General features: G+C 36.2%; 1 protein-coding gene across 3 annotated transcripts in view; it reads right to left on the bottom strand.

Moving 5' to 3' along the window:
- ARFGAP3 (ARF GTPase activating protein 3) overlaps nt 1-25744 on the bottom strand; it is a 36583-nt gene that overhangs the window by 6875 nt on the left and 3964 nt on the right. For 2 of the 3 annotated variants that reach the window (XM_068950702.1, XM_009678779.2), the window contains exons 2-13: nt 23033-23151; nt 21719-21791; nt 18816-18947; nt 16742-16825; nt 14407-14488; nt 13958-14017; nt 12168-12214; nt 9411-9556; nt 5695-5820; nt 4999-5124; nt 1610-1747; nt 295-418 (exon numbers count right to left, since the gene is read on the bottom strand). In XM_068950702.1, coding sequence (XP_068806803.1) covers nt 295-418; nt 1610-1747; nt 4999-5124; nt 5695-5820; nt 9411-9556; nt 12168-12214; nt 13958-14017; nt 14407-14488; nt 16742-16825; nt 18816-18947; nt 21719-21791; nt 23033-23151 — 1257 coding nt within the window. The remainder of the gene's footprint in view (nt 1-294; nt 419-1609; nt 1748-4998; nt 5125-5694; nt 5821-9410; nt 9557-12167; nt 12215-13957; nt 14018-14406; nt 14489-16741; nt 16826-18815; nt 18948-21718; nt 21792-23032; nt 23152-25744) is intronic. The other variant, XM_068950708.1, reaches the window with a different exon arrangement.

Consider the following 25744-nt stretch of genomic DNA (forward strand, 5'->3'; position numbering starts at 1 on the left):
TCATTTCTGAATCATAATCTCTATCAGAGAACAATTATGTTACAGTTAAGGTCCTACTTACAGCTGCAACTCCTTAAAAGGAAATAACAAACTACCAGAGTTACCTGAGACTTCTAAATTTCTGTCAAGCAAATATTCAAATGGATTTAGTTCTGCAAACTCCTCCTTACCAGACTTACCCTAATTCTACCAATTTTAATTACTCATTGCCTACTCTTGCTATCTCAAATACCACGTTCTATGGCCAAAGAATATTTGAACATTCAAAAATATCTACCACTGTCTTCTACTTACATCAGCATGATCTTGCCTTCCAAAATACATGTCTGATGAAATTGCTTTTACATTGCCAAATTTTTTTTGTGCCTCATCTGTGCTTAACGATGGCTCATATTCAGGCTTACGACGAGATGCAGGCCTGAAATTAAAACAAACTACATTAGCAAGTGTAACTTTTATTTATGTCACAGCACACACAATTTAACCAAACAACAGGCATTACCATCTTAACCTTTTGAAGCCTAAAAACATTTAAGAATTAATTTTAAGAAATGTAAAAATTAAACTAGTGTGAAGCCAGGACAAAGAAATTCAGATAACTTTCTGTATGTTCATACAGCAGCAAATAAACGTCAGTGAAAGTTTTATAGGATGCAAGCCCAAATTATCTCAACGAGAACAGATTACTTCTACACAGGAAAAAAAAAAAGCAAAAACAAATAAAAAAGAACCCTAACATCAGTGAAATTCATGTTTAACCTAACAGTTCAAAGAGGTTTACCATCCTATGAACTGTCATTACCTTCCATTTCAGCAAACATACACGTTCAACTCTTCTTTTTTTTTTTTTTTTTTTAACATGCTCAAATAAGGAAGTAATATACATTAAATTATGAACATTAATGCACATTTTATGGATATACATCATTGGCCCAATCTTTAGGAAACAACATAATATGTTTGTGTAAATAATAATAATTAATAATAAACCTTAGTGTACACACTCCACGGTGCAGGCAAACAAACAATGAAATTTTATCTTTACAAGCAGGAAACATCAGCCAAACAAAAACTCACATTCTTAAATCTTCCTCTTGATTACAAAGATAAAAACAAAGTTGTCAGAGAAGAAACACACCAACCTTTTATCATGGAAAAAAAAAAAAAAAAAAAGGGACTTGTTGCTCACAAGTATCCTCTATATCTTAATCCCAAGAGTTGACTACCTGCAATTGCTTTCATTTGGCGACTTGGACCTGCTTGGTTCATTAGGCAATAAAAAGAGCACGTAAAGCAGGTATCTTCTCAGAACACTCGAATGATTGAGGTTCTCTCCATAACTTGTTTTGCCTACTTGCTTTTTTGATGAGACACTTTGGAAATTACCTCCAATGCACATACTGTAGAGCACTGAGCAAATGTAACAACTAAACATAAATAACTAAACAGAAGAAATTCAGCCAGGAAATCCCTTGACTGTTGATCAGAGTCACGGCCAAATTCTTCTCCTCTTACACCCCAAAAAATCCACTGCTTTGACCATGACATAAATCACATTAACAAGCTTGAGCTCTCTTGTATAACAGTTAATTAGGTTTTCTTGGTATACCTGTCTGAATATCCTGAACTTTTTGAAGTTAACATTACATCCACATCTCTATTATTACTTTCTGTCTTCCAAAAAGAATCTGGATTGTCATCCCATTTAGAGAAACTGCTCCTCCTTAAATCTGAAGAATCATAGTACCTAAAATAAAAGAAGAATAAAAAGTATTGAAGAAGTAGTAATACTTCATATTGTTAAATAAACTTTGTTTGTAAACTTTTGTTTTAATAAGTGTTCATTTGAAAGTGAGTTTTCAGTTGATTCAACTGATAAGTGTATAAAAAAAAAAAACAAACTATCCAATTCAACTGCGCAAAACTTCTAACCAGTATTATGAAATCTGAATTATTCATTCGCAACTATCACTGTGATGAAAAGTTTGGCCTTTCTTTAGGTTGGATATGGTCATGAATGTGCAGCGGACTGCCAGAAAGGTCTGGTTCCTTTGAAAATAACAGAGCAAAGTTCTCATTACTTCAAAGAATACATTTTCTTTAGCATCAAGTGAGGCACTGGGAAGAACATGGTCAAGACACCTGGCTAGTTTAAGAGAAACTCTGAGAACACTTCAGGATGGACCCTGCGAGCAAGGATTTGGCATCATTACGACCCTACAAATATATATACAAGGCAGTCGGCAGTCCGTTTGTAAGGCTTGGGGCTGTTGACCCTCCATTCAAAGATACCAGCTATGAATAAAGTCACAACTTTCAAGACACCTTGAATACTCTAGAAATCCAAGAGCACACCTAACCCATAGCCTCTCCTGGTACTGGGGTTCCACAAAGGGCCTAGGTTTCCAGCTAAGCAACTACTATCACAACTCCATATAAGTCAATATGCAAGCTATGCAAGCAAAGAATCTGGTCCCATTTTCCAAGGCATAAACAAATATGATTCAGAACTGTAAGGAAAACCTTTGCCTTTGGTTCTGTTTATTATGTCTCTGTACCGTAAATACTAGTATTAAATACCTCTGCACTTTTGGGATGAACTTCTACAAAAATTCTTTCCTTTTCTCTCCTGAAGGACAAAGGAAGGGTATTTAGTGCTCTGAGTGAGAGAGACTCACTGCAGTGGAATCTTTTTCTTCATAATCCCACCCCACAGACTGGATGTCAGTAGAAACAATTTTCAAAAACGTAATGCAGCAACAACATGCAGATTTTACACCCAGCAGATCCTTGAAGGCACGTTTTCCTGCTGAAAAAGGCTTTTGAGTCCCTCCCTCATCTGGATATAGGTAGAAAACCCAAAGGAAAAGCCACAGGTATAAGTTGAGAAGAAAGGGAAAGCCTGTATTTGGGCCACATTACTATACTAGTTCAATCTTTTATCGTTTCTGTGAGTTCAGCCTGTTTTCAGTGCAATACCACATGCAAAATAAATAAAAGGAAGGCAGAAACTCCCAGGAAATACCAATACAGCACAGCACAGTAGCTGGTCTTCCCAATTTCTTTATTCAGCTGTCTGTCTCCCTTGCATCCGCTTAGAAATATGGCAAGGCCCTATACGCTTCCCTACCACCAGGATACGTTTTCTTCAGCCTGACTTCTCAGTTTCTAAATCCTATGTTCCCATGGTGGCAGAGAGCAGAAGAACCGTATACAGCCTGCAAGGAAACCATGATGCAACGACATTGCTATTCTTGCCCACCTAACGAAGCAACAGCAGTCCTTATTATTACACACTCGTATGGAATTCTTAAATACGGTACCCATGAAACAACCTGATCTCACAACAGCCATCTAAACCGCGGGGAGAGAGGGAGAGGCCACAAGAGCTGATCTGAATAAGATGTCCTGTTCCCTGTGGTCCGTCTTTTCTCCTCAAAGTTTTACAACTTCGCAAAATACTTCCTCAGTATTCAGAAAAAAAAAAAAAAGGCATTTAATAAAAATCAAATGTTGCATTATTATATAAAAAAAAAATTATCCAATGTAACAAAAACACAAACGAAAATTCCAGTATTTTTGAGGCTTTAACCGTATTTCTAGACCCTGAGACATTCAGCTTTCTTGACGTGGGATGGGCTTCTGGTTTTACTTTCCTTCATACATTTTACTCTTAATTTACAGATACATATCATCACTATAACCACCATCACAATTGTTTTGCCTTTGCTTATATTTTAAGATGATACGATATTAAAATCACTTTGCCTCTATTTCAAAGCCATAGCTTGGAATAAAAAATAAATGCTGCCTTATGAACTTTACCAAGACCGACAATCTGACCTTACACTTTCTTTAAAGAGAATGAATTCGTATACCAAATCCAGTTAGGCTCTACTCTTGCTACAGTAGAAGAGCAAGAGACAGAAAGAGCTAGGTCACAATTTCTCTTCTAATTATTGAACTAAAACACATTAAAGCCTCTTCTATAATTCATAGCTTGTCTGCTACTGGACTTATGAATAATTTGGGAGCAATAAGAGTTCTTTTCAAGGAACAAACAGGGAAGCGCTGCAATGATACATATTTCATTTTACAAGAGCGCTGCCAGTTTACTTGGTACCATGTCTGCATTTCTGCCACTACCGATTATGTTACAAAGTAATGACATCGATGCCTTTGTGCTTTTATTTGCTTACCTACAGATAACTAGGCACAATTTTTCATGATTCTTTGGCAGCGATCTAATAAACACAGTTAATAAAAGCACCACCTGTTTCTATCCATCAGTCCCAAAACAGCTGTTTCATCGTGGTTAGTGCCTGTAGGACTAATCCTTTTTTGCTTCCCTACCAACATCAGTATTTAGTAGGTACTGTACTTGTGGTCTGACAGCAAATACTTCAATTCTTTTAAAGCTATTCATTTGCATTTTATGTTCAAACAGGTAAAAGTCTGTAAAGTGAAAATACTAGGGGCATGTATTACGATACATCTGACACACAATATATTAGAAAGATACAACTTTTTGCATTTGACAAGCGTCTCATTGAAAGACTGATGCACACTGCATTAAACGTAGTCGAAGACAGTACCACAAGAAACAAAGAAAGGAAAACAAAGTCATTCTGATGAAAAATTCACTGGATTCAGTATATGGCCAATCAAAGTTTAATGCCAACTGCCTTTGCAAATACCAGGGACTAGATGTATATCAGACCTGAACAAGACAAAACCCATAAACAGCACATAATGCAGACCACCTTCCCTTCAGAAGAAAATATCTCATCTTCCTTCTAAATGTATTTACCATTGAGATACAGTCAACTATTTCACAACTTTTCTGATTCAGATAATGTTCCCTGAAAATAGAATAGGTAGGTAGACCCGTACAACTGTCTTTTTTGATCTTATGTTTCAAACACATTGCGCCTATTTGAGTACATACCTTGCGTATACTTTCACCTTGACTCAAAAAACAAAAAGCCGATACGCTACCTTGAACTAGAAGAAGAAAAATATGAGTCTTCTACATCATCAGTATACTTTTTCTTTGGTTTTGCAATTGTAGGTGTTTCCTGTTCTATTGTTTGCATATCTGAGGTGACAGAGTGGGAAATGCCGCTAGGAAACAGAAAGACAGTAAGTATGTAAAGAGATGACAAAGATCATACCCTAAAAAAATGAAAACGCAAATCTAGTTTCTGAAGCTTGCTGATAACGCCCAAGCTATACAAACATTTTAAAAAGAAAGAAAAAAAAAACCACTCCTGGAGAAATCAGCTGCAGTTCTCTAAGCAGTGACAAAACTTTTGAACAGACTTCTGAGACATTTCAGCAGCTGTAAAACATGGTGATTTTTCAAAGTCTTGGCTTGTAGCAGATACGCTATGCTTTAGTTTGTGGCATTCACGGAAAACATTCCTGCCATCTTCCTCATCATCAGCTAACTGGTGCAGAAACCCAAAAGCCACCCTACAATTTAAGTTTTACCCTACCAGACAGGCAGTAACTTAAATCCATCAGAAGCAATCCTGCTCCTTCCCCCTGACAAATACTAGATGCTTTGATGATAACAGCTTCAGCTTCTATAACACACTTCAGGACACTGTTTCACTTCTTAAAGAAAATCAAGAGTAACTGTACTACAACTACATAGAGTATATTTAATACAATTTACAGAACTTCACATACCTTCTGTTGCTGCCAAATCCGATGCCAAGTCTCTCTAATTCATTCTTCTTCTTATCAGATAGATTTAATTTTTCTTCTTTTGTTTTAATATCAAGCTCTCTGTAGGCCAATCGTAAAGATGATACACTGAAACAAAACATACAGCTAATGTATAACAACTGTAAAATGCTAAATGTAACGCCCAGCCCAATAATATTGGTGGAAAATTAGCAATATATATTGTAACCCTGAATTCTGTATTTTCTGCGTTTACTGAAAATACTCATTATTAATGGGACCAAATTCCAACTACAATGATGGGAGAAAGCCAAGAGAGAAGACAGTCTAAAGAGTACCCAAGTCTGTGTACGCACAGACAGTCTTTTTCAAAACGTATGGGAAATATGGTACTGCTAGAGTTCACGAGACAGTTTTGAATCATCATCAAGTCAACCTGAATGGGTTGTCTTTGCAATCTTAAGTGCGTACGATACCAAATAATTATCAAAATTATCTGACCCTGAGGTACTGTAGCATTCAGAATACAATACCAGTAATGTGTTCCCCTAACGTGTAGCTCAGCCCTCACTACGCCTGCCTCTACCTTTGGCCGTCTCCCTCCCTCCACTCCCTCCTTTCATGCTTCTAGGAGTTGGTTTTACATAATCTATGTACTTCCTGTACATACTTAGAAGGCACGTGCTAAAGATTTTATGGTGCTCCTCCCTGTTCCCAACAAAGTATCTGAGAAGAGGGGAGAAGGGAACCTTTGTATCCCTAAAACGGAACACATTCTGAGTAAAGGAACCTCCAAAGCATCCACAGTTAGGGTTTTCTGCACTGTTGACAACACGTTCTGTCATCTGAAACAGTCCCATAATTCAGATAATACAGTTTCTTGTCTTTCGGAGATGCTGGGGACTTTCCTAAACCTTAAAATAATCTTATCAATAATTATTTTTCAGCAGCACCAATGTCATAGGGACAAAATTGTTTTTAATCTTGATTACAGAATTATAGAAATACTGCTCAATTTTATTTGTTAGAGTCAAAGGGATACGAATAGTCATTTCAATGTGGAATGCAGCAATGTTTAATTCATAAGCTGTGCCTGGCATAAAATACAAATGAATGCTAGCAGAAAAAAGGTAAATGAGATTTAGGAGGCTGCTGGTAGACTTTCTGCCTTAAGTAGAAGGTGTGTACTGTTGTCTTTGTAAACATACATTTCCATTGTAACATTCCACCATTTCATGCAGAAGTGGAGATGAAAAGAAAACAGATTTTTGACCAAGGAATATCATCTTCCAACGCGTAACCTAACCACAGGCTCTTCCTGCCTTGCTTGCCCCATGCACGCATACTTAACTTTAAACAGGAGAACAACATGCTCCTACCATGAGGACATGATGTTCCCACCTTGATGGTTAGCACACTCTGCTGGGAGACAAGAGCTGTGTGGCTGAACCCCTCAGAATGAAAAGGGCACAGAATTTGGTGGTCTTACTTCCCAGGCAAGGGATGCAGGTACAAGCCTAGTATATAGAGTGGGATATCTCACCTCCAACTGCATTTCAAAAAGGAGGAGAGTGATCTTAATCACGTGATGTTTAGGTATCCTTGGACTGGGGCCTTCAAACTTGGATCCTTGAATCCACCAAGTCTCATGTTCAAATGGTTACAGCAATAAAAGTCAAATACAAAACAGGATCTACCTGTTAAATCATTTTTGAAACCAATAAAATCAGAACTGCTTATCTTTAAAGCAGAGAATACGTTTAGGGAAGTTTTTCATCAGATTTTACTGTTTAGAACTGATGTTACATGGAAAATTGAAAACGGTGACTGAAGAGTCAACTCAGAACTGCTACTAAAAAAAAAAAAAAAACTACCCAGGACTTCAAGGTGAAAGATTAGGAGCTTACTTTATGAAAGCTATTTTATCAATATCAAAAAAAATTTTATTTGCTGCCAATTAAACCAAATAGGGATACTGACCAATCTTTTCAAAGTAGCTCTAGTTGTCTGTTCTCTTGTCAGTGCACAGCAGAAAATGAAGAAATTGTGCACCATTCTAAAATTACATTTTAAATTTAAGCCTCAGCATTGTTTTTGCTTCTAAGCATTCCACTACAAAAGTATCATTTCAGTGCCAGCCATATTACAAAGTCACACTGAATTAATTCATTAAAGCTCATTATTTCAGCTTTTTAAATTAAAACCAACATAAAAATTGCTTGGAGGCTAATGCAATTTTGGAGGTATTCACCCTTCTCTAATTTTGGTATATACTGCCATCTACAGGTAAAAAATCCAAAAAGTTTATCTTTAGGAAAATGTATTTGTCTTGCCTCTAATGGGATCAGATCTGTAATCTGAAGGGTATGTGCACCCCTCGCATTTGCAGACATTTTTGGAGGTTCGGGCCACTTCAGTCACCCATGTAACACACTGTCCGAAAGCACAGAACAATCACCCAAGACCACACTGCAGAGATATCAGGTCACATTCTACTAAAGGTTGCCTCAGACCTATGAATTGTGTACTGACACAAATGTTTCTGATACAAAAGCAGAATCACTATTTGGGACTTTATTCTTTAACGCTACTATTCATTTTGGAAGAACAGCAACTAATAATGAGCAATCACTATTCTTTTTATTTAGTAGTATGTTCCTCCTTTTCAGTACATTGGTACTTTTTCAGCAGTCACTAAGAAGCATGACTTTGTGGTGAAAAATACTTAAGGAAAATTAATGATTTCCCTGTGATTAATATTTTTGAGGCAGAGACTACAGACCAAAGACCTTTGTTCCACAAACCCCAAGTGATCCTGTAATTATACAATAATTTAGAAAATTTCTTAATAGGTTATAAAGATGATGCATCTTAGCACTTAAAAGACAGGACTTTTAACTTTGCAACAGTTTACACTAGCCAGGTCTTTACTAGACTAATTTTGATGACAACTACCAGAACGTTGGAAACCAAAAACATGTATTGGAAGAAGCTAATGGAAAGAACTACAGAACAGTGCCCCATGAGCTTTAGGACTGAGCTAATGAAGATGGACTAACAGATTCAAGGTCTCAGATAAAAACATTCAAAGGCTTTTGATGAAAATGAAGGCAGTTCCAGTATAAACCATCTGAAACTTATGGAGGCAATATCCAGCAATGCTTAAACTACTCCTTGCCTTCAGCGGAGTTCTTACAAATACTCAATTTTATTTGTACATATTGGATACGTTCCCCGTGCTCTTAAGAAGACTGTTTATATAGTTCAGCTCACCACATTAAAAAAAAAAAAAAGGTAACTAGCATTGGGTGAAGAAAATTTAAGAGGCCAAATATTTGTGATAATACTTAAACTTCACATATATTTTATTTCACATTTTATTTTTCAGCAGAACACCTCCTTATTTTCTGTTTTAAATAAAAATAACATTAACGCTTTTTTGTTTGGTTGTATTTTTGTTTTTTAAGATTGCATTGGGCTACTTCTACAGAAAATCTTCAATTGTAGAAGCACATATACCTAACTTCAAATAAAAAAAAAAAAAAGCCAATAGAGCAATTACTTTTTGGCCCACTTCAGTCACATTTCAGGACTTAAGCAATAAATGAAACTTTATTTGCACGAGCTAGTCTTTTGCAGTATTTAAAATGCTGACAATTACTTCATTAACATGAAATCAAGTATTACGTTTTACCACTGTATAGACAATTCATACTTACAGTGGCTCTTCCTTCTCAGTTCTCTTACTGATGTGAAGATCCTCATGTTCCTTCATTTTATCTACAGCTTGCGCTTGTTTTTCAATCTCATTAAAGCTTTGGCTGCTCACTTTTTGTGCCCCCAAACCACCTTTTTTGGCACCAAGCTTGATTTATTAAAAACAAAAAACAAAAAACCTCAACGTTATAACTTAAGACGATCACCTCAGCCGGCTTAGTGGTCAACTCTGAAAGTAACAGCAAATACTGTACTCTGTTCTAGAGGATAGACAAACAGCAATGAAGATTTAGAGCAGAGGAAAATAATAGTTTTTTATGTTTTGACCTGCTATACATGCTGTTTGGAGGGGCTACTAACTCTTCGAAACGTAGTTAGCCCTGCAGTCAACTATTAGAGCCAGAAATTGTAATGCTAGAAAGTGTTATAACTGATAAGAACTTGTCATGTTCAAATACAGGCTATATTATATGGCACAACTTTAGTTTCATAATAGTTACTTTGTTGCACAGAAATAGCATAATCAAGTTTGTTGCAACTGAATCATTTGGCGCTAGTTCACTCAACTCGCAGTTTAAATATGGAAGTGGCAAAGATTCTATAACTAGTTCTCATTGGCCAGTGTTACTGTTTCTTATCTTATGATTAAGGATAGATGTATCCGTATTTTTAATAAATGGGTACATATTTATTAATTTATGGTAGGAAAGCAATATCCAAGTTTTGTACATATGTAAGTATGCAAAATCCGTAAACATGCAATCATTAGTCTTTGCATGTGACAAAGTGTAGTAAACTTTTTTAGACAATCACATCAGCTGACAGGTTACAGTTTTGCACTGGCTCTTTTAAAATAATTCTATTTCTAGTTCCTATTATTTCAACAGAAGAATACATATTCTTTCACTCTGATTATCACTGATTTAAAAATCATAGACTATTTTAAATATGAAGAGATACAACAATGCTGATCAGAGGTGGCACAGCACTCAAACTCAGTCTCAGTTTCCCATATGTTTATTCCTCCCCTGCAACACTGCAGCAATATTTATTTTCGCATTGCATTCATCTTAACCCACTTTTAAGTCTTCATGCAAGCGCTCTGGCCTGTGTACACAGAGAATAGTACAGTCAGGCTCTAAATTATAGTTCAAAATGTACATGCACCTCCGAATCCACTTACGTGCTTCTGACTGTCCATTAATAATAGATCAGAAATTCTTTGGCATGTTAGGGCCCTCTAGTGGGAGCAAGGAATAACGGGCCTCAATCTAAATGAATCTTCTGCTCCAATAAAACTTGAAAATCTTTGCCATACAATGGCCAAGACTTACAAGAAGTGAATAATGCATTGTCAGCCTAATAGCCTAATATTAGGACTCAGGAGCCATATATCCAAAATCAGACCAAAGAATGCACTGAACCTCCATGCTCTATGCAAGTACTGTAACCATGTCAATGGATGCCAACCTGTAGCACCCAGGCTACTAACGCATCTGTGGAATATTTCTGGGGGTACACAAGAAGAAAGAGAAGTAAGCTCACCATCAGATGCAATTACCCATACAGAGGTCTGTACCTCCAGTTAGTTGTTATATTTGCAGATCCTAAAACAATGTTGAAAATTACTGCGCTAAAATGCTTTAGAAAGTAGGGGCACCTATTTTTCCTTCACTCTTGCTTTGAATATTCCTTCAAAGAATGGTTCTCAGAGAAGGGTGCATGATAGAAAATGAAATAATGTAAAAGTGCACCTCGGCAACACTAAGTTCTAGAGGGAAACTGTTTCAAACACATCATCGCCAGCTTTTCCTAGCTAGCTTGAATAGACATTTTAGTCAGTTGTCAGGTTGCTTGAACATCATTCTGAGAAACGCAACTCTCCTCACGCCTTCTATAACAGAGATTAGATGCCTAAGAACGGGTTAGGATCCTATCCTGAGACAAGTCTCTAAACTTGCATGCTGGAATACTTAAATCTGATATTGAATGTCCGAGCAATTTATGAATTCAACCTAATACTATACTGCTGTCCTGTGTGTGAGATGAGATTTGCTTCAGAAATTAGGTTATGAAAGCCTCAAACCCACCTTATGTTGACTGGTTATGTCACATATGCATATTTACCGAATTAAAAGAACTATTAGAGCTCTCTCCGCTTTCAGGACTTGCTACAGAAATATGTCAATGCCAACTAACTTAGGCTAGCCTGAAAGACTGAAGAAGCCCTACTATCTAATGGCAGCCCATGTCTGATAAGCAAGGAGAAGAAAAGTTACAGAGCACCAGGTCGAATCGCAGGGACACTGGCTGTGAACAGAACTGCACAAAAGTGGGATACAGACCTTGACTTCAAAACACATTTTGACATTTTTATTTTCCTCATTTTTGAAGAATATCACCTGCTATTCAGGTCCAGATGGCCCATAAATAAAATGATGCTCGGACATACATGTCAAAGTCAAAGACAGTTCAGTGAGCTGCATACATATATACAGATATCGAATGGAACTGAGGTCAGAAAACAGCCCACAGATCTTAAGTACTCTACGACATAACAACAGTAAACTGTTAGACAAATTGATCTTAGCAACAAGCCATTTCATAACAGAACTATTCCATTTTAGTGTCCATACACTGTTACTGATACAAGTGCTGTTCTGTCTTTTAATTTACATGACACATTTCCATACTGCAATCTACGTATTTCCAGAGATCTATAATACAGATAAAAATATGCATTAATTATACACACTTACCCCCTTTTTAACTTGATTTGGCTTCTTTTTTATGAAGGTGGTGTTCTCTGCAAGGATTAAATGTACATTACTTGACATACAATTTTGTTAACCTCAAAACTGCAAAAGTAAATTTCCACAGTTTCAGCCTCAAAATAAAGTTTTGGGAATTTATTTTAATGCCTTAAAGCATTACAGTTTCTACATGAAGAGATTTAGAAATCGGACAGTTACAGGGAAGAGGGCTGTGAACAGCACCAAGCAAAGGTGGGAAAGAGTCCCTGATACAGGATATGGCATCTCTTGCAAATACCCACTAGGAAATCAATCAGGGTTCAATTTTCAGTTCTGGATACCGACCAGTAAACAGAACAGGAATGTGGGACTTGCCAGTCAAAATCAGATTAGAGGTCTTTCTAATCTAGTATCCTTTTCGAGATTAATTGTATCCTGGATAGAAAAGTACTGGCTATGCATAAAAGAACTGATGATACAGGTAAAAAGCATCTGCCCCAACAAAATCATGACTATTATCAGAGGTGATAACATTCTGTATCACTGAATAATCAGTCAGTTTTGTTGAATTGCCTAAACTTAGTTTTAGGAGTTTAACTGAATACATAAGGTTCGAAAATTTCAGCTTTAATGCTTTGTATTAAATCTTCTAACATAAAAAAGGAATGAATGTGCATTCTGCTTTGCAGAAAATCTGATGCAAATCCTAATCTTTATGTTTTTAATAAGACCTCAATAGGACTCAGCATAGAAATATTGTTGTGTGTCTTACTGACAGCTATATTGAGCCAGCCAGTAAATCTCCCACAATCAAGTTTTCGATCAACAACTCCTACTGAATGCTTGTACATACAGGAAAACTAGTTTAAGACAAAGCTTAGCTGGAAACAGAGGGAACAGGCATACAGAAGGCAGACTCTTGACATAAAATAGAAGCTTGTAATGTCAAAAACAAATAAAGCACTTGTTTTATGAGAACACGTTACAGATAAACAAGCAAATCGTGAAGTGTATGTGGATAACAATATTTTTCCTATACCCTAGTGCCCATTTCATAAAAACAGCGACTATAAAAACAGTGATGCAGATAAGGTCTTCTTGAAATATTGGGGTAGACCCAGTGACCACTTTTTTTTTTTTTTTTTACTAAAATGATGTGATGATTCAAAAAAAGATAAATCATCTATGTATTTTTTTCTGTTCTATTTTATTTTCCTCAACTGTTTGATTTACATATAGTATGATGCGATCTTCAGTGTTACTTAAACTAAGATTCTAGACATTGAAGATTTTGGATTATAAATATTGGGGTTCTACAGTCAAATTATATGTTTAATTTTCTAAAAGGGAAGCAAAAAGCTGTGTCTAGATAGAAAAATGGATCCATTAGTAGAAGATGTGTTTGCTTAAAGTACATAGCAGCAGGCCGTTAATCGCAGCACAGTGCTCCATTCTACCTGTGTGCTTTAAATGTAGAATCTGAAGCAGACTCGTGGCAGGTGTAAAATATTAATGGTCACCTTTACTAGGTGTGATGCCTGCAGCATTTAAATTCATTGAGTCAGCTAAAATAGGAAAGATAAAAACAGAACACAACCAAGAAGAATTAATTTCTTAGATGGAATATATTGTTTAACAGAAGAAGTTATAATACAAATCGGTCTGCTTCAACTAACTCATGCACATCAGTATTAAAGTAAGAATTCCACACCTTGTCCCGGTCAAACATTCTCTGTAACAATGAATACTTAAGTACGCTACACTGGCTGCTATCTTCTTCTGCTTACACTCATTACCTAATGCAGCTTTTGGTGATGCACTAAGGCAATCAACACTTGGTCCATGCTCTGGTCCACCTAAAAACATAATAAATAACAAGGGTGAGAGTAACAGAAGGCTCATTACAATACTTAAAACATCAAAACACAATTCTTCATCCCCAAAGTCTTGTTTGATATAGACACCGCAATATGTTACTTCTGTCATAACTTTACTAGCTACTAACAAAGCAGCAGACACCCAAAGGTTAATTTGAAATCTTCTGAATCAGATTTTAATTTGGATTTCCTATTAAACACTATTTACAGAACATTCAGTCCCCCACAGTTTAGCATAATCCTTCTATTCTAGGAACTCCTTCTTCCTCCAAATTCTTAAATTATTAGCCTGATTACATTCTTTAACTATTGAAGTAGATAAACAGACTATCACAAAAAGCAGCTTACTGTTAAAGAATCAATCATACCTTCGTCGCATTCTGGAATATCTTCTGAAGGTTTCTGCTTCAGAGAAACTGGCTCTGATGATCCCCATTCTGTGTTCTTTGCCTTGAAAAAATTACAAAATCAAAGTACACACAAAATATAAATATGAATACTGTTCTCACAGACTGCTTGACCACAGCTGATTAGTTAATACTAGATTCTTGTGACTACAGCTTCTAGGTTTAAAACAGGTTCTCAGGAGGGCAGTAATTAATAGTTACAGAAACGCCCGCCTTTATTAAGGGCTGCCATTTTGAAAAGCACTGCTGAGCGTCTGTGTTTCCCTCTGAGGAACTTCAGTATGTTTACCACCTAAAATAATAATATTCATTTTAATTATGCTTTAAATTTATTTTTTGCATGTTGCTTATTAATTTTTTTTTCACTTATAATGGTAATGCAGTACAGAAGATCTGGGTCATTTATTTACATGTAACACCAATCCTTTTCCCCACGCTAGCCCCAATTTTCTAACATTTAGTTTTTGATGCTGTGCTGTCTTCCTGATGAGTCCTCCCACCTCCCCTCAGACACATCCTATTCAGCAGGCAGGCTTGCAACCTGTTCTCAAAAACACCTGGCTGGTATCATCCTTCCCACCTACATTGTGCCACTGCCAGTTCATGCTTCTTCTTCCTTAGAGCCTCTGTCTCAAAACATCATTCACATCCAGATGATCTCTTTCTCTGAGGTATGCAGACCATTTTGTCTTCAACCTCCTTCCTTTAACACTAGCCAAAAAGTTTGCTGTGGAAATTGATCTAATTTTACCCATAAATTATCTTACCTCATTTTTTAAATTATTTTATGGGGTTTTGTATCAAGTTCCTACTTCATCCTAAGCCTCAAAAACATTTACAAATTTCTCTACTTAAACTACTTTCTTTCTAGCTTGCCTCAGTATTCTTTCATGCTTCTCCCCCACTCACTTTCCAGCATTCTTCCATGTTGCGTTTTGCAAACAGAAATATCCCATTTATTTTTCTACTATCAGGGCAGATGGTCTTCTGATGAAGACACAGCACTTGAATTCACAATAATTGTGTTATTTTTGTCTTTGCAAAAGCATTTCTGTGTAGTAGAGTGTCCTTTCCAACCCGTAAAATGGAAATATTCTTTCCCTGTTTCAAAGATGGTGAAAAATATTTCTGTAAGATAGTCAAATATTGGCTGTAACAGAAGTTCCTAAAATAAATAACACAAAAAAAAGCTGAATTCCCCTTTAAAGATGCACTACTTTCTGAAACCTTACAAATACAACAAAAAGGTTAAATTTTTAAATGCCACAACTGAAAAAGCAAAAGAAAAAAACCTCATTTTTCATTTAAATTACAGTTGATATTTCCCTCCTTAAACTTCCCAACTATGTCTTGTCCCTAAAAAATCATGTCATTTTTACTATGTTCTTCATACAGTTTAAGATACAAGCAGCTTGCACAGGCTTTTGTTATTTGCTGCTGATGTACACAAACAACAACACTGTTATGACAGGGAAATGGATAAGAGCATAAACTAGTGAAGAGTTCTCACAGCAAAACTAATCTGATATACCTGAGTTCTGAATTCTTCTCTATCCCAAAACATGCCTCACGATTGCATTTAAATGTCCACAGACTGCAACTATACTAGAAAGCAATTATACTGGAACACTTGGTATTGTTGCAACTTTTTTAGGAATACTAGATGTAAAAACAACTTAATTGCTCTAAGTTTAAGATCACAATTACTAAAGCTGTTTTCACTATAGACATCTGGATTTTTCAAATACCAGACTCTCCTGAGCCTCTAGAACTCTAATTTCTGAAATAAACACAGCATCTATCACTACAAGGCACCGGGACAGAAGTGGGATCAAAGAAATCAGAATTAAGAGTAGCAATGGCCTTCAGAATGTCACTTCAACTTTTAAAAGTTCACGCAAGTATTTTGGAGGAAGAAAAAGCTCCTGCTTAGCAAATGTTTTAAGAACTACTAAACTTTATTGACTAAAAACCAAACTTATCTCACAGTAAATTTAAATCAGGGCAACCCCAAGTCAGCAAGCATGAGTCCAAGTGGGATTGTAAGCCTAAGAAAAAATAGTTTCATTCCACATTTAGCTAGTATTTGGGTCATTCTAAATTATCATCTTATAAAGTGGTTCACATCCATGGAAGAATTTTGAGACCCACAGAAGGAAAAGCAGGTAAATGTTAACTCACCGACCTATTCTTTCTCTTTAAGGTTTTCTTTCAGGGTTTTAACTCCATCACAGAGCACACAACTAACATACGTGTTTTAGAAAGCTAACAAGAATTAAATACAGGTAATCTATACCTTGGGAGAAACATGAGATGCAAAAAAGTCTTCCTCTTTGTGCTGAGGTGACACAGGTGGCATTCCACACCCATCTGTCCACAGCTAGAATTTAAAAAGAAAAAATGTGAATTTTTTTCTTTAATTGTAAAGGACAATTGTTTTATTTAAAACGCATTAATATTAAAACTTCCATTTTTTTTCAGGTTGAATATTTATTGATTTTTCCTGGTAAGTATTTTCCCCTTACAAATACACTTGAGCTTTAATACCTGACATTCTGCTTTTTGATTGGGTATGTATGTGAAGTCTTCCTTTACATTCCCCATTTCCTTCCTAGTCAAATGCTCACTAGGAGCTCTGCTGCAGGAATACAGCTACCACTAGACCTTTATAATAGGCACAGTCTTCATATTCACAAGTAAGTTTTTTCTCTAATATTTTTATCTTGCACAAAACAAAAAAGCTAAAAACACAATACTCGCAGTTATTAGAAACAGTTTTCTGAACTGTCTCAGTGTGGTTTGCTACTCTGATTAATCTTCCCGCCTAATCTCAGAGTCCTCAAACCTCTACCACAGTTAAAGCACAGTTCTGTAAGATGCTAACAACTTTGAGCCTATACATGATTTCAAGGAAGGCTAAAAGACTCACAGTGCTGCAGGTTGCTCTTAGAATCCTGCAGGTCAGGACTTCACCTGTGATATGCAGTCCAAGATCATTCATAGGCAAATTATTTCTACCGGTTCTTTGTACTAAGCGCAAAAGGTGCACAACTGAAAATAGTAACCTATTTCAAATAGGTTGAACGTGCAACTAAGCTTACTTCATCATTAAACAACCGGTAATCAGTAATTTAGAGAATCAGTAATTTAGAGAAGTTTTCTTCTCTAAATCTCTCTTTAGATAGCACACAATTACTTAGGCTTGTGATATATAACTTAAAAATATGTATTATTTTATAGTTTTTAGTAAATATTAATATCAAGTTATATTTTGATGGAACTTGTAACTGAATTAAGACAATCGTGGTTCTTCAAAACATTATTCGGGGCACTCACAGCCAATTTAAATACACATGGCTTATTAAAAGTATACTTGAATGTGTTTTGTATCTAAGGGTGTTAAATTACTCACAAGAAATATTATCTGAAGTTAGCAATGTGAATCATATTATCTATAACATTTATAATATTGTAACCTATTAAATTTCATATTACTATTTAACGTATACATTAGGCAAAAGAAAGGCAAAAAAGCTTGGTTTTTTTTAATTCCCATTCAGCTGATCAACTTGAAATGAATTAATCATGGAATTGAACAAGCTGAATTAACCAACCAAAACATTCTTTCTGCATATTCAAAAGAGCTGTGCAACTCTTATTTAACACCTCAGCAAACTCTAATTCCACATACTTTGCTAATAGCTTCCTACTGCCCACTGACCTAACTTTCTTTAAGATTTTGACAACACGCATGAACTGCTTCAACATTTTTAGTGGAAACCAGTAAGTTCAGGGCATAATAGAACTTGCCAATTTTTCAAATATACTTTTTGTAAAAATAGTAAAAAAAGTTAACTGCTCAGATCAAAATCCCACATATTTTGTAAATAATTCTTTTAGCACTTTTACCTTTCTACGTGCTATAATTCTCAATAATAATTCAGTTCCAAAAAGGCCAAAATAAAAAACATTATACAGTTCACAAAGAAATACTAAGATTTTTGTTATGTAGATACCACTGATATAATTTTGGAGCGTGCTTGTGAAACAAAATAGTTCATATTTTAAAGAAGATCTGAAGTTTCTGCCTAGAACTCATAACAGCTACTGCAAGTGTTATAATCGCTGTTTGAGTAACACAGAAGTGAACCTGAAATATCAGGCTGAGCTTTAATGTCACTATTCTTTCTTCCAACGAAAAAAGATAAGCTGCAAACAGTCTACTTTCTAGCTTTACCTGTTCATTGTAATGTGTACCCATACCTCTAAAAGGCAGTCTTTTGCACTACTAATTAGAAACTTAAAATGACTCTGGGGGAAAAAGGGGAAAGCTTTTCAGAAATCAACATGACCTAGGACACATTACTCACATCAGTACCATGCTTTCTTGTTGCTTGCGTTGCAAGTGATTTAATCTTTTCCTTATAAAGCTGAGCACCACGACTGTTATACTTTGCGTTGGTGTCATTTGTTGTGCACCCATGTTGATGGAAAAAAGCAGACTATGAAGCAAAACACAGAAAATGCTATGAAAAACAGGTTGAAAACCTAATGCATTTCATATAAAAGAATTACTGCAATGCAGCAAAATACTCTGCTCCCCAGTCTAAATCCGACTGATGTATAAATAAAATAACAGAAAACCCAAACACATTAGCGAGGTTTTTTAAAAACATATACAAGCTTCTAATCACCTACAGAGAATCCAAGTTCTAAAACCAGCTGTAGAAGGAAGAGGTAATTGATTTCCAATACTTGTGCTACAAAGGACAATCCTGATATTCTAAAAATCATTCCCTCACTTCATCTCTGGCATGCTAAAGAGAACAACGTATGTTCAATAACATCTGAATAACTGCATATAGGTCTTCCTTAAAGTGTGCATACACACACACAAATGAAATACGTTTTATTCAAACTTAGGGTCTTTTTAAAAAAAACAAAAAAAAAGGCAAATCAGTATGCTTAAAATAGAGTTCCACAATGCAGAAGAAAAAAAGAAAGTTGTCTGAAAGGTCAAAACACAGACAAGCTGGGCATCTTTTAGTACCTAGAATTGACCAAGTCATGTCATACACTCTTCCACGAGAAGTAACTGTCAAACTATTCCAGCAATACATATAAAATATTTTCTAACAGGGTTAACATGTCAAGATAACCTAAGGTTATTACCTCTTTCGCTGCAATTACAAAGTATATATCTAGTATACAAGTACCAGATTTTTTAGACAGTTTAAGCAACAATCACGCAGAAGGGATGTAATGCCAGCCAACTAACTTCCATGATTAATGTAGTCTAAAAAGTCACGGATGTCAACAAATTGTGTATTCTTTCATTTAAATATATACAGCCATGAATCCAACTTTCAGAGCTCAACTTTGTACATCCTAATTACAACCGTAGTAAAAATTTATTCTGAAAGCAAAAGGATCTCTGAACACTTTAGAATTTCTAGCACTCTGTTACACAGCTTAGCTGCTCATGACTACTGTTTTCCAAGATTCAAAATCAACAGGCTATTACAGAATATAGATGTCTAATGTTAATCTGATAATATTTCCAAAATAGTCATTACTAAAAACAGAACGTGGCACTTAATAAGAGGAAAAATGTTAATTTTACTTTGTAATGTTTACTAAATTGGTCTTTAGTTTACTAAATTGGTCTTTAAAGTTCCAGACATTAATCCTGCTAGGTAATCCAAAATAGGCCATTATCAATTTGAGATATATGTATTAACTATTAGACTTCTTGGGACAACGTAAGATAAGAAACAGCAACAACAAAGCAGAAAGACAAAAAAGCGAAGCATTAAATAATTCAGATTTGTTGTTCCAGGAATACACTTCCTGCAATTAACTAAAGTACTTTTCAAACTTTGTCATCTCTTCCTTCTAACTGCCTTAAATCCTTTGGCTAGAAAAGAAAATGTTTTTCATGCAAAATATCTCTCTGCTGATTAGTACATAAAATCACAGTTCTGACTAAGTGGCATAACAGAAACTCAATGAGATAATTCTTTTAAGAACAGTATTGAAATGGTAAAAAAACAGAAAACAAAATAGGGAGAAGACAACACTTCATTTCTCAAGAAGGTATGCAACTGCTCAGATATTTAAATCAGGGAGACTGATCTGCTGAATGCCTAATTAAAAGAAAAAGGGTTGACTGGAAAATGCAGAAGTGGAAGACAACCTGAATAATAATGATCCTGAATTACCACTCCTTTGTATGGAAGCAGACCAAAAAAAACTCAAAAACCACAGCACAATATGAAAGCATTTAGACTTGAGAATAGTAGATAAGGCAAGCTCAAAACTGTTGAGTAAAAACCTATGGGGAGACAGCTTGGGTGGGAGGAGGACAAAAAAAAACCTCAGGCAACCTTGAAGTTTCTCAAAGAAACAACGTTAAGGACAAAGCACAAATTAAGAAAGATACAGGGTAAGCATTTAGGGGATAATCAGAAAAGTATAAATTGCTTAGGGAAATTATATGTTTCCAAATTGGGTGGGTCTACTTAGGGAAGCAATCTGTTTTCAGCGATTATATTCCAAAAAAAGGGAAAACAGGCAAGAGTCCAGAAAAGTTGACAAAGGAAAACATCCTCTTTTTAAAAGGAGGTTGAGAACACTACAGCGGTCAAGATAACTTCAATTTACCAAAAAAAAAAAAATCGTGGAACAAATTTATTTCTTAGTATCTAGAAAATACAGTAGTAAGAAACAGCCAATACACGTTTGCCAAGACAAAAACGCTGCTACTTCCTGCCTCTGACAGGGAAGCATGTCCTATGTTGACTTCAACTATACCAGCAGGTACAGGTCACATCTCGGCTCAGTGGAACGTCTGACAGGGATATGATTGTTATGACATTTTCATATGGCCAGTAAGGAAACACGGTCACGAGAAAAGCTTGTGAGCTAGGTTTGCAAAGGCTGGAAAGTCAACCTTTCAGTAGTTACCAATGCTTCACTTTTAAATCACAGATGTATTGAGCAAGGATCTGGTCTGGTCCTTTCAGTATTGTTACTAATGATTTGTATGAAAAAAAGAAAACATCTGCAGATTATGCCATTATGGAAAAATTGCAAGAAGCTTGGAGAAAGAGAAGGGGGTAGGGGGGATGAAAGAGAGCGATAAATGGTCTGAAAAAATAAAATACCCCAGGATGTGAATCAGTAAGAACCAACAATAGCTTCTAAGCCAAACGAGCTTCAGCGTGCAAAACAAATACTTAGGAGCACAATATAATTCCTAGGATGTACTTACGGCATTTGCATTTCCTCCAACTTGCATGCATCTCAGTTGAAACCAAGACCAATTGGAATCCAGTTCTGTAGATCTAAGCAGAGGGAAATATTTTAATGTTATCTCAAAAGCCACTTGAAATTTCTCTCCCTTTCTCATTTTTTTGAAAAGAGAAGAATGTATACAACTGTAAAAACAAACAAAAAAAAAAACCTGCAGCAGAACACAGTTATGTAGAACAATTTAATAAAGTCATGCACAACTGCCATACAAAAGTTTGAGAAAATCCACCCTTTCATGGATAGGTTTTCCCCTTTAAAAAGCGCCATTAAGATATATTTTGAGGAACCATATCTGAACTCTTTGTAAACAGCAGAAGACAATCACACCTAAGGACCAAACTGACGATTCATACACTATATTACACCCAAAATTTGAGACCCAGTGAACATCAGGATGATTAGTGCCGCGATCATCAGGGATGGATTCTTGAGAGTCCTCTTGTAACTCTCCTGCGCACAGGGAAAAGGTAGCAGAAGAGGAACATTGATTTAGTTGATGAGCGATGGCTGCTCTTATTTGCAAGCCATTCTTAGATACGTTGCTCTCGCTCACTTTAAACAACCTCCCATTTTGAATATGTAATTATTTATTAGGCCAAAAAGAGACATACTCTAGAGACCACGTGTTAGGACGCTCACCTGAAACGTGAGAAGCCCAGGCTGCAGTTTTACAGTATGACTGAGACAATCTAACAGTTGCCATCAAAGCGAACAGCCCTTCACACACAATCCCTCTCTCCCTAGTCCAGTACTAGCGCTCTGGTGACACCACAGCGAGCTACTTCAGGAAGCAAAACTGGCAGAAGGCTATTTAGCTCTCTAAACTGGCTTGCTGTGGGGTCAGATGACTATTAAGACCAATATACTGTAACAGTGCAGAAGACAGTAAACAAATATTTACTGCAGATTTGATTTGGAAAAACATATAAAGAACAGAGTAAGTGTGATGTGAAGTACTTCATTTTCACCATCTTCAGTGCAGAAACTAATCTGCCAACCAATGTGCCCTACTAACACAACAAGCAGGCACTGAGAAGGGGTGCATGGGACAAATTCTACTGAATTCTACTGAATCCCATTACCAAATTCCCAAGGAGCTATCAGATAAATCATAGCCAATGCAAACTGTAAGAAGGTCTGAATCAGTAGTTAACAGAAGAATGCATTTTCACCTCTAAAGAGTCATCTGAACAATAATAACAAAATAAAACAATGTTAAAGATTGCAATAAAAATCTTACCATTTTTACTATAAAAGTATGTAAACTACTTACCGAATGAAACTCAAATGAACACCAAGTGATCGATGGGTCCCTGAACAATCAATGCAGAGAAAAACTCCATACGTTACGCTTGCCCAGCTAGGGTTTTTTGCTCCACAGTCAAAACATACCTTAAAGAAAATAAAGATTAGTAACTGGATTTAAGTATAACCACTTCTTGTAATTGTATTAGGCTACCCTTACAGTGAGGGGAAATTAACTAACTCATCTCATCCTCACAGTATCTGTTGACACAACACCTTCATATTATCCTAATTTGATAGGCAAGAAAGCAAAAGTTACACCATTTGCCCAAGCTTTTATGTCTTTGCAGTAATGGACAGGACTAGGCTTACTGCGCTTCTGGTTTCTGTCCACGATCACCGCACACACGGACCACAGGCTGAGAAAGAGTGGGCTGGAGAACCCATATCAATCTACTTCAAAAGCATACATTTAACACAGTACTTCCTACACTACTGAAATACAAAGCTTTTAAGAAATATTTTCACAAGGGCAGGCTCTCTTCGCGGTGATACCACTGAATCTACCCTTTTCACAGTACGTACATGCAACTTCAGTATCAGCAGTACTAATGACATTATATATAATTATCCTTACTATAGGGTCCTTGTTCCTTACAGCAAGCCAATGAAAGTCAATTCTCTGTGTGAAGAAAGCGTCCACTCTGCACACGGCGCAGCCTAGCTTTCTCTGGTTCCTTCCAGACATGACTATTTGTACGATGAACCGCTTATATATTGCTATACCAACCTTTTGACTCTCCATAACGTAGGCTGGTTAAAAAGCCCAGATGCCCATAATTACTGCACACGCAAAAAGGAGAATTACTTCCCCTCTGCGGCCACATTAAATTCCTAACACTTAGCTAAAAATGCAAAAGGTATTTCTAAGTCTACATTTATTATTCTTTGCGGGTCTATGGAATGTACCTTTCAGGTCCTGTTTCTGTAATTCTTAACTGTGTTCTTCTTTGGCCAAGGAAAGCAAGAACAAAAAATTTATTAGATGCAAATCAATTTTCAAATGCAAGGAAGAACATAAATTCAAACAGAAACAGCTATTCCTACCTATACTATGTGAATACATCTATTCCTGTATGAAAGCACTTCATTATTTGGTTAACGTGCTTTCAGTGGAAAGACTGCAAAGAAATATTTTAATTTCACAGTAAAACATCCACCTATAGACATACTCAGAGATATGCATTAAGAAACTCTCCACGGACAGACAAGCTTCTAAACTCAAATCAGTGGAGTTTCAATCTGCAACCTTACTCTCCAACATCCTATAAATCTAATACATTCTCAGATATAAAGGAGACTTCTAGCTGTACCTACGAAGAAAAAAAAATTGGTTCCTCCTGGCGTGGGGACATATGGAGCGTTCTACAAGCAGGCCACAATGCCAGCGCTTCCTTGTCAGGGTGGGGGGCAGGGGGGAAGAGTTAAAAACTCTCCTTGCTAGAGACTCCATTCATACAACCAAACAGAGATTTTTGTCTACGTGCCCACTCAAACAGACCAGAATTTATCCTTAGCTCAGCTCACCTATCAGCCATCCAAATTAATTTCAAGCTCATGCCCAGGAGCAGTCTGAGGCTAAACACTTTGTTGTAGTGTGTTTCTGTTTAGTTTATACAGTCCAAATTTATCAGGAACAAGCAAAGTTCACCAGCAGATCCACAACATCAACTCTTCCTAAACATGAACACATTTAAGTCTGAGCTTCAGTCAGACTAATAATCTGTAACACAAAGAGAAAGCATGGAGGTCACAGTCCCGGGGTGCTACGTTTATTCTTCCTCTTCGATATAGCCTTAAGCAGAGCACTTCCAAAAGGAAAGGAGAATGAAGAACATTTATGTATCCCACTACAGGAACGGGGATCCCCAGGAACGGGGACATTCATTGGCATGTGAAAGAAGAGAGAAAGAAGAAACAAGAGGAAAAACTACATGGAAGGAGCAACAAAAGGAAGGGTTAGAGGCACTTCCTGAAATAAGCATAGACAGCAGAATGACATACGGACAGCTTGTTAGGGAAAAAGAAAAAAAAGAGTAACTCTTCAGGTATACCATACTGTAAAAACATTCATAGCTGTAAAAACATTCTTGGCAGTCAGAACTCAGCCTCTCAGTAAGATCATTCTCTCCATTATTTGAAATAGTTCCTTAAATAATCTCTATAAACATTACCTTAATCTTGATTTTAAATTGGTTATTGTCAGGATTTTCTTATAAAGCCAAAAGGAGCATGGGGACAGCAAAACAGGAGAAGATTCTGTTTTAGAACAGTGGTAATAAAACAGCTCTGGTCTTGTTTCTAATACCAGAGAGCAAAACAGACTTACAATACTGCTCTGAGTATAGAATTTCCCTAGAGCTCAAATGGTAAAAAAAGAATCTTGAGTATCAGCAAGCATTTAAAAATTAAAAAAAGTTTTAAAAGTTGAACAATAAACATCCCTAAAAATTATTTTTCCCTCCCTGTACAATTACAGGCACCACTTAATTTCATCAGCTTAAAAGTTAACTGCATCATCTTGGAAACTAACTGCCACAAAGCAGTATACAGCTCAGTGTCTCCACTCATGTAGAATCAACTCTGTATAAACTATTTACCAGACACCTGGGAAAGTTATTCATTTATATAAAAATTTAGCTTTTAAATTTGTGATATAAGTAGACAAACATCTAATTCT

This window comes from Struthio camelus, chromosome 1 (assembly GCF_040807025.1).
Source record: "Struthio camelus isolate bStrCam1 chromosome 1, bStrCam1.hap1, whole genome shotgun sequence".
NCBI classification, from domain to species: domain Eukaryota; kingdom Metazoa; phylum Chordata; class Aves; order Struthioniformes; family Struthionidae; genus Struthio; species Struthio camelus.